The 12,066-nt window shown below is 52.3% G+C and overlaps 6 protein-coding genes across 7 annotated transcripts; 2 read left to right on the forward strand and 4 right to left on the reverse strand.

The window, feature by feature from the left end:
* The first annotated feature begins 137 nt into the window (after positions 1–137).
* Positions 138–1,369, forward strand: PV05_08301. 2 transcript variants are annotated; one of them, XM_013457805.1, is made up of 3 exons: positions 138–330; positions 528–750; positions 969–1,369. In XM_013457805.1, the coding sequence occupies exons 1-3, from the start codon at positions 312–314 to the stop codon at positions 1,033–1,035; spliced, it is 309 nt and encodes a 102-aa protein (XP_013313259.1). In that variant the 5' UTR covers positions 138–311; the 3' UTR covers positions 1,036–1,369. The 2 variants fall into 2 exon arrangements, with proteins under 2 accessions (XP_013313259.1, XP_013313260.1); XM_013457806.1 differs by having other exon boundaries at positions 528–1,369.
* A 56-nt stretch (positions 1,370–1,425) lies between these two features.
* Positions 1,426–3,175, reverse strand: PV05_08302 (uncharacterized protein; the record flags this gene model as incomplete). Its single annotated transcript, XM_013457807.1, has 2 exons — positions 1,426–2,614; positions 2,676–3,175. The coding sequence occupies 2 exons, from the start codon at positions 3,173–3,175 to the stop codon at positions 1,426–1,428; spliced, it is 1,689 nt and encodes a 562-aa protein (XP_013313261.1).
* A 1,300-nt stretch (positions 3,176–4,475) lies between these two features.
* Positions 4,476–5,602, reverse strand: PV05_08303 (uncharacterized protein). The gene has a single exon (XM_013457808.1). The coding sequence runs from the start codon at positions 5,556–5,558 to the stop codon at positions 4,488–4,490; it is 1,071 nt and encodes a 356-aa protein (XP_013313262.1). The 5' UTR covers positions 5,559–5,602; the 3' UTR covers positions 4,476–4,487.
* A 225-nt stretch (positions 5,603–5,827) lies between these two features.
* PV05_08304 (uncharacterized protein) lies at positions 5,828–7,104 on the forward strand. Its single transcript, XM_013457809.1, has 4 exons — positions 5,828–5,966; positions 6,052–6,151; positions 6,266–6,552; positions 6,655–7,104. The coding sequence occupies exons 1-4, from the start codon at positions 5,892–5,894 to the stop codon at positions 6,844–6,846; spliced, it is 654 nt and encodes a 217-aa protein (XP_013313263.1). The 5' UTR covers positions 5,828–5,891; the 3' UTR covers positions 6,847–7,104.
* PV05_08305 (uncharacterized protein) lies at positions 6,829–9,019 on the reverse strand (the record flags this gene model as incomplete). The annotated part of the gene is made up of 6 exons (XM_013457810.1): positions 6,829–7,093; positions 7,150–7,306; positions 7,358–7,461; positions 7,517–7,811; positions 7,871–8,664; positions 8,759–9,019. The coding sequence occupies 6 exons, from the start codon at positions 9,017–9,019 to the stop codon at positions 7,028–7,030; spliced, it is 1,677 nt and encodes a 558-aa protein (XP_013313264.1). The 3' UTR covers positions 6,829–7,027.
* Positions 9,020–9,430: 411 nt separating this feature from the next.
* On the reverse strand, positions 9,431–11,892 carry PV05_08306 (uncharacterized protein; the record flags this gene model as incomplete). The annotated part of the gene is made up of 3 exons (XM_013457811.1): positions 9,431–10,005; positions 10,062–10,361; positions 10,416–11,892. 3 exons carry the CDS (start codon positions 11,890–11,892, stop codon positions 9,431–9,433), a joined length of 2,352 nt encoding a protein of 783 aa, XP_013313265.1.
* Between the last annotated feature and the right edge of the window lie 174 nt (positions 11,893–12,066).

Consider the following 12,066-nt stretch of genomic DNA (forward strand, 5'->3'; position numbering starts at 1 on the left):
CTAGTATCTTCCAGCACCTTATAGGCACCCTACTCCGTATGACGCGGCGATATCGGCGAGTCGGGGATGACAAATGACTGGGCTCACTACTCCGTAAGCCTACTGGAACTACTAACCTGCACCTCGCTCCAACATTTGCCCATTGTGCTGCTCCATTCCCATCTTCATCTCCTTCTAACTGTGTAGAAGCATTGAAAAGCCCGTCTTCATCTGATCCTGAACTCTTTTTTGCTCCGTACCATCATACGCAAAACAACTCCCCGCCTGTCTGAGCACTAGTACTATCCAGCCAACCATTTGATAAAGCCACAATGCCCATCTACCACATCGGTAAGTCCACTCTCCGCCAGCCTCACTAAGCCATCATGGGGCCCTTGTGAACCAGCCCGCCAGCCTTTTCGCCGGGCCTGGCAAGCGCAGACCCCCAGCTGGCCTTCAATACTAGTACTTTCAGTAGTAATCTACTAGTAGCTACAGTAGTTATATGTACGGATATACTTGGCTAACAAGACTCGCGCAAAACAAAGTCCTCTTCAAGCTCAAACAAGGCGTGACACCAGGCCAAGTGTCCGAGTTCGTCAGTGCGGCCAAGTCCATGGTCGGCAAAGTTCCGGGCCTGCTCAAACTCGAGTCCAACACTCCTCATCCGTCGACCGCCCATCGCGGCCAGGGTTTCAATATGGGCCTTGTCGCCGTGCTGGAAAAGGCCGACGATATCAAGGTCTATGCCGAGCACCCTGCTCATATGGAGTGCGTTGGCGTCTTCTTCCATTCCCATTCCCATTCCCATTCCCGTCCCTCATCACCCCCAGGCCACTACTACTACCGACCCTTCCTTGTGAATCATTTCGTTTCCACGAGCTCGTACGAGTAGAAGTGGTTCTCACTACCCACACACTCGAAGCTGACCGACATGAGGCTACCGAGGGCTAATGCATGACCTGTTTGCTAACATCCACCTCCCACAGAGTCCAAGATATCAGACTAAAGATCTGTGATGATACGCTAGCATATGACCTCGAGTACTCGGATTAATTTGAACTATGAGGTTTAGAAAAAGGGGGGTTGGCGGAGCCGGAGACGGTCCCCAGAGAACTCCTTGTCCAAACGAGTTGGTTGCGGGAAAGGGAGGAAAAACTGATGATGCTACTTGATATCCAGGATGGCCTGCGGACAGCTTCATATAGCCAGGGAAGAAGAAAGCAGACATCTCCTACCGGGACCAGGTAGTGACATGCACGAGTATTGGGGGTTTCTGCCCGGTTTCTTACACTGACTGCGCGGTCTCATGAGCCCAATTTTTATGTTGATTTATTTTGCTGGCATTCTCAGCCGCGTAGTACAGCAACAGAATCCAGCAGCTGCGGATATCAACATCTAATTGTAGGGTCATCAGCCGACCTTAGGCCTGAAATTTGGGCGAACTCATATCGACTCCCGCCGCACGTCCTTGATACCCCGCTTCATGCCGACCAGCTGCAGCATCTCGGTCCAGAATCCCACTGGAGGAGTGACGAATGAAGCCTCATACGCATCGACGATTGGCCTCTCCCATACAAGGTCTGCCTCATGGGGTCGCACGACCCTGGTACGCTTGATCACCTTCCACCCGACAAACAAGATGGGCGCCACAATCACCATTGTGTAGTAGGAAAAGAAGGTCCCGACGTCCCATGGCGTGAAGGACGAGTAACCGTAGAAGGTCACGATCATGCACATCCACGCCAATCCGATGTAGGCGCAGTAAGGCTGGAACCATCCGGTGTAGGGAAACGCGTTGCGATCGATCCCTTGCGCTTTGCAAGCGTTGTAGAAACAGATGTACGTCACGCTCATCACGATATAGTCGATAATACCGCCAGCCGTGATCAGGTTGACAAGCCATGTCAGAACCTGAGACGAGCCGCTTGATACCTGGAGGAATGACAACAGCGGAAAGCACATGACGATCATGAACGCAAAGATCGGCACACCCTTGCGAGTACACTTGGTCAGGAACTTTGGCGCCCGTCCTTCCAGAGCTAAGCCATATAGACTGCGCGTCGCGCAGTAGGTATATGTGTTGCCCGCGGAGAAGATCGACGTGACCATGAGCGCGTTGGTGATGTGCGGAAGAACCGACACCCCGAGGTTTTTCATCGCGATGACATACGGAGACGCGGCTGCAGTGCCACCACCGGATTGGTCGCCGTTCAGTATGGCCACGAGGGTAGGGTCGTTATAGGGCACCACGATGCCGACGCAAAGGGCGCCGAGGATGAAGAAGATACCGAATCGCCAGTAGACCGTCTTGAACGCATTCTTGATGTAGATGCGAGGTCGCTTGGCTTCCGCGGCCACCATGGCGATATACTCGGGTCCCACGACCGTGAACGACGCACTCCAGAGGGCTGCAAGGAGACCTTCAAAGCGGCCTAGGCTTCCCGTGGTATGGTATTCGGCCATCGGTCCAGGATGTTTCCAGTAACGAAAGCCGTAAGCGTCGTGCTTAGGGTTACCGCCGACCATTGTGACGAATGTGAAGGAGAAGAGAATGGCAATAAGGAAGACTTTGCCTCCTGAAAGCCAAAACTCGGCCTCTCCGTAGCCTCGCACAGCCAGCATATTTATAAGTCTGAATACACATTTAGCCTCGGGTCGCATAGGGGAAGGTCGCTTCGGGGAAAGTTTCTCACGCGTAAAGCACGATGCAAGCGGCGCAGACGGCAGCAGTAGGGATATCATCCCTCCAGAATGACAAGACCAGGTTAAGCGCCGTGATCTCGAAAGGGATCAAGAGCGCTTCGTAGAAGAAGAAATTCCATCCAGCCATAAAGCCGAAGGCGTCGTCAACCCATTTGCCGGCCATGCGGACGAACCCACCGCTGACAGGATGCAGGGTGGCCATCTCAGCCATGCAGTTATTGACCAAACCCAACATGCAGGAGTAAACGGTGTAGGCGAGGAGCAAGCTGAGAGGGCCACCTCTTGCCAGACCACCACCGATACTGACGAACAAGGCAGTGCCTATGGAGCCACCGATTGCAATGAGCTGGATTTGACGGTTGTTGAGTCGACGTTGTAGGCTGTCGGCATTCTCAGAGATCGAGCCAGGGCGCACATCGGGATACGTGGCGTTGTTGTCGACGGCAACGCCGCCGTCGACAATCTTCACTTCTTTACTCGTGTCGCTCATGGTTGTCGCGTGGGGAGTAACGTTCGGTTTGTTGCTTGGGACGTTTGTGAGAAAGAGTCACCGTGGGTTCACGGTGAAGATTAGCAGAGAGCGGCAGGACTCAACCTCACCTAATATACCTGGGAGTGAAAGATCCTCACCCACTGCTATGGATCCTGCAAAGCTTGCCACAGCATCGCATAGGTGCAAGCACCGTTCTTGGCCCAAACGGACCACGGGATAATATCCATACGGCGTGGACCAATAACTTCGTCATTCGAGGTTTTAACCATAAGCTTTGGAGACGAGATGCGAGGCAAACGAACGAGTATTCCAGACGGGAAAATCAAAGCGATCCGCTCATTCATGGCGAAGGCTTCGCGCACTGGACTTCACGAGGGTGTGAGCTGCGCTAGCAGAAATTTCATTTGCGCAGGCACGGCATGTTCATGGATGTGCTGCTTTGGTACTGGACCTCGTAGTAAAAATTGGTAACAGTATTCGAAAAGTGAGGTGAAAAAACCCCACTGTGGACTGAAATGTAACATGCGAATGGTTTGCTGTTTTCTCGCTTTCCCTTGTTACCCACACGACAGGCACAACATGCGGGGGCGAAGAGGCTATGACGCCGTGGGATTCGATCTTGGTCCACAACGCATCTGAGGAGCACCACCGGCATGGTCACGGACGGTGAATATTTGCTGCAAAGGGCGACAATGGGGCCCTGTCAGTGTTGAAGCATTTACGTACAGCCACTTCCATCATGAGCAAGCCACATGAAGCGAAGAATTTGACAGGCCCGGTCCGTCTCTGTCTAACTGGCAGCCACACCCGAGTGCCGTTGACCAGGGAGGCTTCAGGACGCACACCTGTTCTGGATCTTCCCAAGTAACAGCGGCAAAATTCTTGTGTTTCAGGCGACACTCCGCAGTTCTTTTGTGGCACTCAGGTGTCCACCACCGGAGGGACGGCTGACAAGGATATTGCTTGGGGATACCACAGTTGAAGTGGCGGCAGGGAAGAGCTCGGCAAGACTGTCTGCTGGGTACGCTTCAGAATGATTCGCAATGAACGTTGAATTGCAGAGAAGAAATGAATTTTCCATAGAGAAATCTCGAACGGACGGCAGAAAGGCGAAGCTTATGATTGCTGGGTTAAGGCGCCGCTGGGGCAAGTTGACCGAGACGAGCTAGTCACTAATTACTCGCAAGGCTTCGGAGTCTTCATGCGCGAGGCTGAGCTTCTCGTTCTTCACCCTGTTGCTCGTGATACTCGAGGTCTCTCTAGGTGTGTCTGTGTGCGGGACAATCATATCATTTGCGTTCACTTTACCTCAGATTACCTCAACATCAACAGTATGCACATGATTCCTCCGTCCCGTCAGTGGCTGTGATACACCAGTCTTGTCCGTTGCTCTGACCAACAACCGCCAGTTCCCAGGCTTGTCCAATGCTACTTCACACCGATATAGCTGCCACTCGAACTCTTTCCGCGGCGTCACCACTGCAGAAATCCAGCCCCGTCCGCCGTCGACACTGACATCGACTTTAACAACCTCCTCACAGCCCCATGCACGACCCCAGACCTCCAACTTAGATCGTTGCACAACGTCTCCCTGCTTCGGTCTCACGATCATCGAGTTGGGCTCGACCGTCCATACCGGCCTCAATCTCTGTCCAGCAGGATCCGTGGGATCGATCTCGTTGTAAAACCTCGTTGTAAAAGGACCAGAAGCACGACAACTCTGCAATGAAAGTCGATAGAGCCACTTGGTCGAATTTGTCCCGAACCAGCCCGGCACCACGAGCCTCACAGGCCCGCCTCGTTTCTTGGACACTGGTTGCTCATTCATCTCATATGCAATCAGCACCTCAGGGGCCATGGCCTTCTCCAAGGTAAGATCTTTTTCATATCTGTCAGCAGAAACTCCAGCAAAAGTTCCATGGTCGAGTCCCTGCGACCAAACATGGGTAGCTTCGGGCTTTGGTCGAGCCAGCCTGAGCAGGTCTGCCAGCCGGACTCCAGTCCACCTCACATTTCCAATCCTCCATAAGGCTTTGGTGGGCGGCGCTATCGGACTTCCATAGCACTCGTGAAAAGACGTGATCGTCATCTTGAGCATGGCTTTGAGCTGCGCGAAATCGATCGCGAACGGACGCTCTACTAAGCCGTCTATGATGAGTCGCCATTCGTCCTCATTGACCACTGCGGCACCCATATGAATGGTCTGAAAGAGGTCTGAGTCATCTGTAATGTCTCCGTCCAGCTCATGAGGTTTGGGTGGCGGTCTGATGTAAAATCCTGCCGGGTCGATAGCCGCAAGAGTGTCCCTTTCTCGGCCATCGCTCTCCCCAGTGATCCAGGTTACATGCTCACGGTAACCTTGCTGGTTCTCAAGTGTCATATTATCCTGACCGCTCCACACACCATGTTGTCGGCCAGTGTGTTGACCGATCTTGATGAATCGTAAGCTTCACAGGTTTGAGGGGGCCTGAAAACCTCGATCTACTTCGCTATGAACCGATCGGAACCGCAGCATAATAATACGCCGAGGTTACGGAAAATCATGCCTCCGTATGATGCCGTTTCTCCTCCAACACCACCATCGTCAGGCATCCCATGCGAATAAATGTCCATTTGTTATAGTAAGTCGTTCCCTGCAATGTAGACGCTCGTGGAAGCACATCTGGACACCAGCCTTAGTATCAGTAATAGCTCCAACACCCCTTGGACGAGAATGCCTCGACCGCACCTCACCCTCTTCTTCGATCTCCACAGCCCCTATTCATACCTTGCCTTCTACGTCCTCCACGTGAGTATCTCGCGGACGACCTCGATCCCAATCACGATCACAATCGCAGGCCTCTCTTGACTGACAACATGATAAACAACCGCAGAATTCGCCGGTATTCAGGAAATGCGATGTAACATACATCCCCGTCCTGCTGGTCGCATTCATCAAAGCAATCGGCGTCCAACCACCCTGGAGCAGTCCCAGTACGTCTCCCATTCAAACCCTCCACCCCCCCCCCCCCCCCCCCCCCCCCCCGCCCCCCCCCGGCCTCCCCCGGGGCTCGAGATGACGCAATGCCCTCCGCTGACGGCTAGCAGATAAAGTGAAGTACATGACATCCGACATTACGCGCTGGTCACGCGACTTCAATATTCCCTGGACGCCCGGATGGCCGGAGAATTACCCCTTTAAAGCCACGACACTGAAAGTCCAGAGGGTCCTAACGGCGTGCTCGCTCGAATGTCCAGAGCGCTATCCCAATCTGCTCGCAGCGCTGTACCACGCGTTTTGGGTGGACAAAAAGGGCGTTCAACTGCCCGGGGTATATGAGCCGATTGTCATGAGTGTACTAGGACGAGAGGTGGCGGGCAGGGTTGTTGAAAGGGTGAGTCTTCTCACATCCGCACCGATTCCCATTTACCATCGGTGCGTTCTCAATGCGACACATGTAGAACAGTCTTGTAACGAGGTTGACACATCATGACAGAGCACGGACGAAGAAATCAAGACTCTGCTGAAACACCACACGGACAAGTGTATCGCTAGTGGCGCACCTGGGGTACCATGGCTCAAGGCTGTCAATCAAGATGGCCAGGAGGAGTATTTCTGGGGCTTCGACCATCTGGGACAGGTTGCCAGACATTTGGGTCTGGAGAAGTTGAGCGGACCCCATTTGTAGCTTGACCCAATTGGTGATTGACGCGTGGTTACTATGATGGCCCAGCTGCAGAAGAGAATAAATTTTGCAAGGCATGGATCGTACTCCAGTCACCCCAGTCAAAGCCAGGCCATGTCGACTGCCATAACCTAGCCTGGTTCACGAGCACCATATCAGCGAAACCTTCTCGTGAGTGCACTGCTCACAGCTTTGATGCTGTATCTTTTGCAGCACGATCCCTCAATTGCCGTCTGAGAATCTTGCCAGACTATCTCATACCGTCAGCTTTTCCTGTTTCCTAAGAGCAACATCTTAAGAGCTTACCGGGTTCTTTGGGATGGCATCAACGAAGACAACGCCGCCCGTGAGACGCTTGATTTTCGAGACGCGGGTAGATACGTACTCGACGACGTCTTCCGCTGTGGTTGACGATTTCGGCGCGAGTACCACATAAGCACGAGGGTCTTCGTCGTCGGTGGGCCTACACAGCTGATCAGCGCACGGAGCAGATTGGAAACCCAAGAAGGCATACGTCTTGATCCCAACCACAGCTGCATCCATGATTTGAGGATGTTCGAGCAACAAAGCTTCCAACTCTGCTGGAGCAACCTGTGCGCCCCGCACTTTGATCAATTCCTACCGGCTTATTAGCGTCTCCTGGGAAAGAGGCATCCCAAACCACAGAACTCACCTTCTTCCTATCAACCATATACCACTTCCCAGCTTCGTCCCTATATGCGATGTCGCCTGTCTTCAGCCATCCGTCACCAGTGATCGTCTCCACCGTGGCCTTGCTGTTGCGCCAATATCCCGTCATCATATTGGGAGACCGGATCCAGAACTCTCCGCGCTCGCCAGGCCGAGTCTCTTCTTCGCCATCCTCCTTGACCAGTTTCGCTTCAGCCCCAGGGACGAGTTCGCCTATTGAGATGGAGGATGGACCCAGGCCTTCTCGTTCATCCCAGCACAACGTGATTGCAGGAGTCCTAGCAGTATTGTTAGGACTGCTGCTCCAGCTCGAATATTGAGGACTGGCGATACATACTCTGACATGCCCCACGCCTGCCGCACTTTCACCTTCCTCTTGAAAAGCTCCTCAAATTGCTGTGTCACCTCCATACCGATTGGAGCAGCACCGGCCACGACCTTTCGCACGCTGCTGATATCACAAGTCCCATCACGCACGGAGGGATGCTTAGCCATGGCAACCAAGATCGGCGGAACGAGCAGCAGCTCCGTGACCTTGAAACTTTGGATGTGGTCGAGCATATCGGACAAATCGTATCTCTCCATCAAAAAAGTCTCCATGCCCCATTTCGGTGCTGTGAAGCAGTAGTAGAGCAAGCCCAGCGCATGGTACAACGGGACGACACAAAGGCTTCGTCTCGCCGTCACATTTGTGTCAGATAATTGGCATTTTTTGAGCTGGAGCATGTTCGCAATGATGCTCCTGTGGGACAATTCGACACCTTTCGGAAGGCCTGTCGTCCCAGACGAATAAATTAAAACCGCAGTGCGTGACGATAGGTCTGGCGATTCCAATTCCTTCCAGGCAAAATTCCTACCGACCTTGGGATCTGCAAGTAGAGTGCTCCAGTGCTGCTGGCGGGCTACAGGCACCTGGATGCGCCCTGTGCAGTCGATCGGGAGATCACTGAAGAGGAAGATGCGACTTCTATCGATCCCCACCACATCACTAGCCTCGAAGGCACGATCAAGACAGTTCTCTGCAGCGAGAACGAAACGAGGGTCTGCATCCTTCAATTGATGGGCAAGTTCTCGTGGTGTATATGCAGGATTGGCACTGTTGTAGATTGCTCCAGCCATGATTGCACCCATCTGAAAATAGTCAGATAGCTGTACCGGTGAAGACATGAACAGAGCGTATGACTCGTGCTAAAATGGTGCAGCTTTTGGGAACAAAAATACGTACAACAACAATCGGATTGAAGATGCCGTTCCCAGAGAACAGCATGACCCTATCTCCTTCTTTGAGACCCGCGAGCCTCAGACCAGCCGCGAATCTCTTGGCCCACTCCCGGTAGGCGTGGAGAGTGAGATACTGCTGGTCTGGGTGCTTTGCATTGATGAGGATTCGCTTGAAAGAATCGATTTCCGCTGTCGAGCATCCAAACATGAAGCATGGAATGGCCATATGTGGTGGTGACAATTCCCATTTTGACTTGTAAGGCATGATTTATAGTTGTCGCAGTGAGTTTGTGTTGTAAAGGTCCACAGTCTCTCAACCTAGGGCAGGTTAAGAGACTTTGTAAGAGATCTGCTCCGGAGCAGCATTATTAAGCAGTGAAGAGCATTGACAAGGCATTTTCTGACCCAGGCGAGGACTGCTTCTGACACGGGCGTTGCACAGGGCCGATGGGTTATGGTCTTCGGGAGGTCATCTTACCAACGCCTCGGCAATCGGAGCCGCATCAAGTACACCAACGAGGCACGGAATTTGGTTGTCTCAGCATCAGACCCTCCACGTGATCTGAGTTGTAACCCTCTTCGCGAGATTTCGCAACGAGGGTCTGTACTGAGACAAGAATTTGGATGTAAGGGTTTCCCGCGCCTTGGTCGCTCCACGTAGCGCCTGCGACTGGCTTCAGCTGGCCGAATCATTCCTGTCACAATGTCGCGAATGATATGATGCTCCCAGGATTTCTTCCCCTTCGTGAGACCAACAATCCATCAAAATATCGCCATATTGCTGCATCAGCTTTTGTAGCGCAGGTTCTGCTGCATATGTTCCAGAAATGGTGCTTTTCAGGTTTATAAGGCAAATCAAAAGAGGTTTAACGGACCCAATCCACTCAGTCGGAGCATCCAGGGTCGTTGATTGGTCGGACATGGTCGTGTCGTCTATTTCCCTTGTCATATTTAGGTCAATGGTATGCTCCATAGCTTTGGCAAGGGCCATGACGACAAGGCTCGTATTGGCGTGGTGGCAGATGAATTGTAGTCGTGCTTGGATGCTATTCAACAGTTTGAATTCTCCGCATGACGAAACATCAACGATGCGTCGCGCTGTAGCAACAACAGATTTCACGCCCGATTCCTGGAATTTCTGGGCTTTTCCGAGTATCGGCTTCCTTTCTTCCGGTGGCAGGAAATCTCCAGCGAGGTGAAGCTGCTCCACGAGACAGAAGGCACTAAGATTCCAGAACAAGAGCAGGAATGCTACAAGACACCTCGGTCAGTACTACGGCATGGCCTACAAGGTAGAAAAGACTTACCAGATGAGAGCTTGGACCTCTCTGAAAGTCTGTAAAATGTGATGATACATTGTTCAAGCCAGGGTCCGTACGTCGAAGTGTACTCGTCCATGAGTGCAATGCTCTGTTGAACCCGACTCGTCAGGTCACCAACATCGAGAGACGTTCTCGGCAGGGAATTCATCTCCCTGAGGTGAATAACTTGTCGGAAGAGATGAAAGAGATCGCCTGCAGCATATTGGCAGCTTGATGGCACCTCACTATCGAAGTTAGGGAACTGCTCCCATCCAGCCTCGCCGGTTTCATTGACGGACTCCTTCCCTTTACCATTATGTCAGCTCGAAAAGAAAATAGGCCTGGATGTCAAACACAGACCTTTGAGGCGCACTGGGGCGTCGTTAAGAATGCACACACGTGGGTTCAGGACGGAGGATATTGTGTCACGCAGGTATGCATACCAACCAAAAATCCCAAGGCAGGATTGAAGGAGGAATCGGTAGATAGAGTTGGCCTCGAAATTCGCACAATAACCATCTATCAGGCTCTGCAGCTCCTGCATCTGATGCAAAGCGTCATCTAGGATATCTAGAGGCCTGATGTCCATTCCGCCGCTTGTGTTGGCTTCTGATGGTATGGTGGTCATCAGAAAGAGAAACACAGCATAAAGGCGGACAAAAGACCGAGGTTGATTCGACTCCGTCAAGAGTGAATGGGTATTGAGCCAGGCCGTAATGAAGATACGAGAGCTGTTGGTATTCTGACTTCCAGAGCTCGAGCCCGGAGTGGGACCATCATCAGCACTGTTGAAACGAGTATACATCTTGCCCTCCGATACCGACGTTGGGGATGACGGAGCGAACTGTAAAGCGAAGGCCTGTAAGGCTGCAGTCAGAATGCGTTCGTTCTGCTTCCGCGTGTTTGCGCCAATCACATTGCAATATAGAGAACTAAAGTTGTCAAGGAATCTCGCAATGCCTATCATAGTGACTTTGTTGATCCGAGTTGACAAAACTTCCATGGACCCAGAGGCATGGTCCTGGTACTCTGCTGGACCACCTGACGACGAAGATCGTTTCCAAGCCGGCGGCAGGGTTCTTGCCATGGTGCTATGAGCGTCTTGGTGAGATACTGAAGGGCAGGAGCGGTTGGCATCAAATGAATAACGATAAGATCCTGCGAAGAGGTTGCAGTTATAGTCAAGGTACCTGATCGCAATGCCAGCCATCATACATTCGTATATCTCACCCAAGCTTTGATTGAGCCATAGCAGTTCCACACTCGAATTGAGGAGGTGGATTGGCGATCCGCGCCACGCGCCAACAGCTCCTCTGCCGTTTCCTTGAGTGAATTTCTTGTGATGTCGACTGATATTTGAGGATCGCGAGGTTGCGGAGGGCATACTGCCACGTCTTACGGGCCGCGTCGCACAGTGACTGCTCTCATCGTTCCCGTTCATGAGGTTCGCCCACTCTGAAGCGAGGTTGCCAAGAAACATATCTGTTCCGAGTAGTCCCACATTGGTGGTGAACTCCTCCCAGAGCGTTTCATCCGAAGCAGTATGAACGGTCTCACAGGATTTTGGTGAAAGACCGACTGCATTGATTTGCTTATCCGCCAGACATTGAGTGCTACTGGCGGCAACTGGCTGGTCCAAAGTCGAGGCCTTTTCTCGTTTCTGATGTAGGCGCGACGTAACAAAATCAAAGGTGCAATCTTGTCCAAGATGTAGACAGTTTGAACAGACACGTGCCTGCCCATGCTGAATATGTGTAGGCAATTCGCATCGCCGTTTCGACCGTCGACACTGATCGCATGATGAATTTTGCTTGCGGGCCTTGTTTATGGGATGCATGATTGGGGTCTCGATGTTGCCAGGCCGAGCTCAGGTTTCACAAAAGACGAAGTAGAAGAGGCGCTGTCGGAAACATTGGCATGAAGTGCACCGAATTCATTGCGTACGAAATCCCTTGAGCAAAGGTAATCGCCCTCACGCACAATGCATACCAACGAGCCAGTTCCGAAGTTG

The sequence above is a fragment of the Exophiala xenobiotica genome (genome assembly GCF_000835505.1).
Source record: "Exophiala xenobiotica strain CBS 118157 unplaced genomic scaffold supercont1.5, whole genome shotgun sequence".
Taxonomy (NCBI): Eukaryota; Fungi; Ascomycota; class Eurotiomycetes; order Chaetothyriales; family Herpotrichiellaceae; genus Exophiala; species Exophiala xenobiotica.